This window comes from Elaeis guineensis, chromosome 1, assembly GCF_000442705.2.
Source record: "Elaeis guineensis isolate ETL-2024a chromosome 1, EG11, whole genome shotgun sequence".
Classification (NCBI taxonomy): Eukaryota; Viridiplantae; Streptophyta; class Magnoliopsida; order Arecales; family Arecaceae; genus Elaeis; species Elaeis guineensis.
In genome coordinates this window covers 96,800,728-96,808,080 of record NC_025993.2, presented here as the reverse complement: position 1 = coordinate 96,808,080, position 7,353 = coordinate 96,800,728, and the positions used below count along the sequence as shown (strand labels likewise).

Here is a 7,353-nt window from a genome sequence, read left to right as displayed (position 1 = left end):
ATTTTCATAAGAGTTAGGAAGGCAGGAAAGCCGGCTAAGCGTTTGGCACCCTATGCAGTATATCTTTTGGATAAATCTAGCTCGGAAGGAGTTTATCCAGATCTTTAACTATTCAGTACAATTCTTCAAGAAGCATATTTAAAAGTAGTTTTGGAATAATAATGTTAATGACTCTCGAGGCTTAACTGGTTAATATATTTATGACATGATTTTGTCAGGACGGGGTATGCATAATTGAGCTTATAATTGAGCATGTGCATATGTAGGGTGTGGATTTCACAACACTGCAATGGAAGCATTGCAGCTTTGGAGCATGCGAGCGATCTCTGAAGAAGATAGAATTCTAGAAGAAAAGAGGGTTGCCTATAAGGATCTTGTCCATAGCAAAGACCCCATTGTCGAGTTACAGATTGTTGGGACTCTGAAATAATCTCAAGAATTCATTGCAACAGCTCTGTTAAAACCTAAGATGGTGTGCATTCACAGGCTGGTTGCCTACGAGGATCTTGTCCATAGTGAAGACCCCAATGTCGAGTTACAGATTGTTGAAAATCTTAAGTAATCTCAAGAATTTATTGCAACAGCTCTGTTAAACCTAAGATTGTGTGCAATCACTGGCTGCTCGATGTCGTGGTCTCATGAGGAAAGTCTGCAAGCCAAAAGGCTTTCTTCTTCTTATGGCTCCAGTAAAGGGCCTAGTTGAATCTCAGAAGATTGCAATCTTAGTTCTTTAAAATGGAATGTCCCATTACTTCAATATAATGGAAGTTTGATGAGCCCGTGGAAATACAAAGGCCTCCAACTTTGCAGTGCTTCATGATGACTGTACTTGAGACTATATCTGTGGTGGTTTAATCCTCCATATAATCAAACTGACACACTAACCTTTGACTATTCAGGCGGCAATTGCTTATCGATCTGGCATAGAAATCAGGTTTTCTACTCCTGCATTTGCTCTGCATGATCGCAGTAGCAACTTTGTTTGCCAGAGTAGGCATTATTCAGCTAATATGCTATTTGGGGATACGGTCTAGAAAAAGGAAATTTTGTTATTCATGGACGCACTTGGGCGAACTTGTTACAGTAGAGCAGGGGGCTCAACGAAAGCCGATTCGTCCCAGGCAAGGCACAAATTTCGCACAGAAAAATATTTGATCGAACTCGAACCGCTTAAAATTCTACGAAAATTGGTCCTATGTGTGGACAATTAATTGTCCATCTGTCCAAAAATCGGGGTTGGCGTCACCAATTTCAATCTTGTAATGTTTCCCCATACCCAAGTGAGTCATCAGAAAGCAGGCGAAGGTGAGGAGTTCTCCCCCTGCTCTGAGCCGCTCTGCATGGTAATAACCCTCGCACTGCATTCCCGCATAGCAGAGCATCTCGACCCACACCTTGCACACGATCTTCCATCTCGTCTTCGGCTCCACGAGGCCCAACTCTTTGGCAAGAATGCAACCATCCCATAGAATCGACTTGCTCCGGTCTCCTTTAACTGTCATGGGATGAAGAGGCGTTTCTACCTGCAATAGCATTGCATAAGCTGTTCGTTCATCTGGATAGGATGCGTATCTCTCGAAGTATTTTTTCACCTCGGCGCAGGTGTCTCTGAACCTCTTCGTTCCCATTATCGTAGAGGGAGACAGCATGAGAGGGCGCATGACCAGTAGATACAGCATATAATCTGATAGCTTTTTGGCCATTACGGCAAATTCATTAACAGTGCTGGGGCCCGTTGAGGGTTTGACGGAACGGTGACACAAGTCCGTTGCTATATGCCATATGATAAGGCTCTCATCGAAATCTCGTCGCACGCTCCAACCAAGTTCGTGCAATCGATTCTCTTTTTTGAGTACCCAATCGCCTCTGCAGTTGATAAATTGCTCGTAGTCCTTCGATTTCTTGGCTGCCTGTGCTTTTTTCCGTAACTCGGTGAAGAGAAATTGCTTGAGTGGGTCATCAACACGGACAAGTCGGGTGTATCTGTGGCGGTCCCAGGATTCTTTCAAGCCAAGTTTGCTAAGGATTTTCTTGGACGTTGAAGGACGATCTTTGAGGCAGAAACTGATGAGATTGTACTGCGACATCAAATTGGACCACCGGGCATCGCTAACGAATTTCCGTTTAGTGTGCCGATTACCGTCGACGAAGGACCAATCTGACCAAATAAATTGAAGCAGCGTCATGGCGTCTACAAACACGGCTCCGGCGAGCAGCACGTATGTGACGCATATATACTGGAATAGAAACTCATCTATTCTGACGGCGTGGGAAGCAAACAAGAGGACGGTGGATACCGTCAATACCAAGCTCAGGACTCGGATGGCTCCACCTCTCGCTCCCGTTCGAGAGATGGTCCGTTTCTTTTCGACGGAAGTTCGAGATTTGGTCTCTGCTTCTTTGACGGAAGTTCGCGATATGGAGGCCTTGGTGTAGAGCACGTCGTACGCGAAGCTTAGCTCGGTTTCTATCACATTGAACGCCCACTGCCATGAACGATCGAGGAATTTTTTCTGACTCCATTCCCTCTCCTTGAAGCTAAATATGCCGTCCACCAACACACCCTTGAATGTTGAGAACAACACGTAGGCCGTGTGGATTACATTGCACATGTTCTCCCGAGGACATTGATGCAAGGGACGCGACGTTGCAGATGAGGATGGATTTTGGGAAGAATTTTGAGGGGAGTCCGGAGGCTGTGGTTCCTCCACCACAATTTGAATCTCGGTGCTGCAAAGATGAGTAGAAGAAGAAGATGGCGAGGAGGGATCGGGAGTAGAATGGTGGTGCTGCGTCATCCCATCGACCTTGAGCTCTGCTGCTAATGAGGGGTGACCGATGGAGCCATGGGGCGTTGAACTGTTAGTGTTGAAGGAGTTCACACTGGAAGATGATACGGACCTGGAGGACTTCTGACGAGCCAATTCAGTTTGTTCCATGTCTTTGGGTCTCAGGAAGAACTCGGAGGCAGTAGGGAAGCTGTCGGAGATGTATATGGAGGAAAATGACGGTTGCATGGACTGTGAGGACGTGGTGAAGGACTGCAGAGGGAAATTATGGGTAGTGTTGTCATCGACGGTGACTGCCGTTGGTACTGGTACTGAGGGATTAGCATCCCCCGCGTTGGATGTAGAGAGCTGCTGAGGTTCCTTATTGATCATGTCTTGTTCTGGGGGATTAGGATCCTCCACCATGGATTTAGCTTGCCACGATGGCACCTTGTTATTGGGTGGTGGCCGCAGGCCAGATCGCGACTTGCCGTCACGGTCTATGGTGTACTCGGAGCCAGGTTCTGGCTTGTCAGGCATGAATGGAGCTTGCCGAGATTCCTCATTGATATTGAGTAGCGGCGGCACGCCAGATCGCAACTTGTCGACGTAGCGGTCCATGGTGTCGGCGTAGTCTGGGCCAGGTTCCGCCTTGCCCAACATCGACTCTCTGAGCCCCTCCATGCTTCCCTGTCCGAGCGCCCAAACTCGCCCGAAGCACTTGAGGAAAGCGGCAAGGAAGATTAAGATGAAGGGAAGGAGGAGACCCCGGTATCCTCCTTCGGGGAGGTATCGGATGAAGATGTAGACGGTGGTGGCGGCCTGGAGGAACAACTCGGCAGCATGACGGAGCCAGAGCTGATTGTCCTCCAAGGTCAAAGCCGTGAAGTTGTCTTGGCCACCCAGGTGAAATAGAAGGATCGAAGCCCAGAATGCCTGCAGCTGCATGTTAGGATCGGTCACCTTGTACTTGCTAGAATCCTGAGAGATGATTCCAAGGCAGTAAGTCGCCACGTAAGTGGAGCCGAGATAGGTGAGCCAGTAGAAGATCCTCCACACTCTGTTTGCCTTTATCTTCCTCCTGTGGGCGGTAAGGATGAGAGCGAGCTGCAGTAACAGGCTCGAAAGGACTAGTACGCTCAGCTGCCACTCGTTCCATAGTCTCTTCACAGACTCGGAATATCCCGTCATCTCTCTATTTCTGTTTGCGACTGATCGAGCGGTTTGATGTCTCAGCCCCTTGCGAGTACGTAGAAGATGCCGCAGAACAACGGGGAGGAAAGGAAATTGCAGGGTTTGGTCTGCTTGTTTCTAATAATGCGTTCGAGTTGTACCTTTCGCACGAAAGAATGATTGATCTTCTTCTATCACTGGGCCATACAACGGTGGATTCCCGCGAAGGAAGGCGAATCCTTCTATCACGGGAAAGATAAAACCCCGGTCCTCGAATAATAGCCAACGTCGGAAGGACAGGAGCCGAGTACCCACGATACATCTGTAGTCAAGATTCTTTTTAGCGTCTTCTCATCTGATTGCCACGAGGTGGACTGGAGAGGCGAGCTTCCCTTTGTGCAATTGGACCAGCCCACCATCAGCTAGCCCACACCCAAGAGGAAAAAAAAAAAAAAGAAAAAAGAAAAAGAAAGAATGAGATGAAGACTCCCATCTCTCTCTTGTCCAGCTAAGAATCAGACTCTCGAGGGGTGCCAAAAACCTCAGGGGTATTTTATAAATCTCTCCCTCTTCCTCCTAATCAATCCACGACGAATCTGATTTTCTTCCCTCTTCTTTTTCTTTATTTTCTCCTATTGAAATCACGGACTATCCCCACCATATTCACCTAAAATCATTGGAGACACTACTGGAGCCCGAAATAAGCTCCCGCTCCTTTTCCTCTCTCTTTTTTCCTTCTTCCCATTCTTTTCTATATGGCTATTGTCCATCGATTTCGTCGGAAAACCCACCATGAATCAAGATTCTATTTTTTTCCTATCTGGCTAATCCTCATTCTCCTTTTTCCGGCCATCGCCATCGTTATCCTCAGTGCCGCACCCATAGATTGTGTGGCACTTTGCCTACTTGCTGTCTTCCTAGGAGGTCTTGGCCATCGGTAATCGATCAATGATTAAAAAATGAAAGAAAAAAGAGCCGTCCCCTATTTTTCTATTTTATTTTACTTCTTTTTTGTTGGCTAGCCACTTGCTGTGTGCCATCCGTTGCTCTACCACCGCTGGCTACCTGTGTCACTGTTTGCTACCGGACTTTTAACCATAAGCCATCAGTCCCCTTGCTCCCTTATTCGGCCAAGAAAAGAAGATGGAAGGAAAAGAAGGAGAGAGAGAAGTTGCCTCTCTCTCTCTCATGTTTCTCTAGGATTTTTTCTCTGTCTCTCCTCTTCTCTTTAATATTTCTCTCTCTTATTTTCTCTCTCTAAATGATGATGGGACTCTAGATACTATATTCTCTCTCTATTTTCTCTCTCTTCACTTACTTTCTCTGTCTAAGAAGACATAGGGACTTTAGTACTGAACCATCTCTTTCTCTTCTAGGGATTTGTATTAACTTCGGTAAGATAATCTTGAATCAACTTTTATTTAATTTTTTTGAATTTTTTATCGAATGAAAATTGATTATAATTAAATATTTTAAATAGAATTACTTGATTTATCTAATGAAATCTAAATATCTAGGATGAATAAAATAAGTAGATCTTGTACTTCTTATTTATTAAATTATCATATTTTCTATGAAAATTATCTGTTGTTGATGAAATTATATTTTTTATAAAATAAAAATCAACATATGAGATATAAAAAATATATTTTATTATGACTATTGATTCCATCAATATATTTTACGAAAGCATGTTTATGAAGTAAGAATTTTATTATTTTTTCATATATATGTTTTAAAAAAAGATATAAAGATTTCAAATACTTTCAGAAAGCTATGAACAAATTTTTAAAATTAGGAAGATCGATATCCAGAACAAGTATCTCAAAAAAAAATATGGCTTTGCTAATGGATATAAAATTGGCACATGAAACAAGAATTATATTGATTAAGAAACATAACCTTGTCATAGATATAAAGTGACCTTAGCATAAATATCTATGAATAATATTTTGAAACATGATATGAATACTTAACAAAAATAATTTATGAACTATGTTTACAAAATTTTATGATTTATGCATGCATAATTATCTTTATGACTTATTTTATACTCTATAAAATATTTTATTTTTTAAAATCTGTTATTTTTTAATATTGCATTATCATAGAAAAATTTATATTTGATCCAATACCCTTCTATTTTTCTTTTTCTTTTATAGAGGAATAATATTAGGAATGATAAAGGATCCATGCTTGGAGATTTATATAGCAAGTTGAAAAATTTTGTAGCTGAAACTTAATTTATTTGATGATCATGGACTTATAGTTAATTATTTATGAATTTTGAGATATAAATTTGATATTTGATTTTGAATTTTTTAGATGTTCTAAACTAATTTTGGTTTAATTAAGAATTTGAATTAAACCTCTTTATTACTTTTTATTTATGATGCATCTAGTATTTTATTTAAGAAAATGAATGTTGACTTCACGTTATTGTAAGTTGCATCTATTAGTAGCTTGGCCATATTATGTTTCAGATTTGGGGCATGACACCCTTAGCTATTTAGTTGTAACTAATTGGCTAAGACCATAAAACAACATTTTTTTTTTGCCTTCTCATGAGCCATGATTTATTAAAAAAACTTTCTACTTGAGGACTGAAAAGAGAATAACATGAAAACAAACATGCGACAGAGATTCTCAAACTTTTTCTCACCAATTTTCATATTCTTTTTAAAATTATTATTCTTATTTTTTTTAACATCTACATATTTTATTTTAGGCTTAATTATTTAAAACATTTTATACTTCCCTCCTTTTCAATTTTAGCACATCTTTTAAATTTTTTTAATTGGATATGTGTACTTTATAAGTTATTACAATATTAGCCTACCATCAATAACGGTCCAACTTTGCCATTTAACTGCAAACATGGACATAATGTGCCAAATTAGGATATAAAGGCTATACATATGTTGAAAAAAAGACAGTTTGATGGAAGGAGGCAGCAAGGAGAGATAAAGGGGATAGAGATTTAATTTTAGTATTTCATTTATTTGATGATTGGTGAGAGGCTGAGATTAGGGTTCTTAGAAAACTTCTGATGGATGCTCTAGGAAACTTGGATATGGTCAAGGGAACAGCTACCTCAACTATTTCAATGGTGTCCGAAGATGAAATGCAATGCCATCACTAAGTTAAACGTGAGTTGTATACTTCATGGAGTAAAAGAAATCCAGAAAGGAGGTTTTTGCAATGCCGATCTTGGAAGGTATTCTTTTATCAAATGCTTAGCTGAAATTAGAAGCTATTACTTGTTGATTGAACTATAATTTTGTAGGACAATGATTACGGGCTTTTTCAATGGATAGATCTTGATATGTGTGATCTTGGGAAGGAGGTTGCTGTATTGACTAACCACAGGGAGAGGCTTAAGGCGAAATTTTGACTGATGGAGGAGATGAAA

General features: G+C 41.1%; 1 protein-coding gene across 1 annotated transcript; it reads right to left on the bottom strand.

Moving 5' to 3' along the window:
- Positions 1 to 1,059: 1,059 nt before the first annotated feature.
- Positions 1,060 to 4,215, bottom strand: LOC140854756 (uncharacterized). Its single transcript, XM_073250802.1, has one exon. The coding sequence runs from the start codon at positions 3,957 to 3,959 to the stop codon at positions 1,194 to 1,196; it is 2,766 nt and encodes a 921-aa protein (XP_073106903.1). The 5' UTR covers positions 3,960 to 4,215; the 3' UTR covers positions 1,060 to 1,193.
- Positions 4,216 to 7,353: the final 3,138 nt, after the last annotated feature.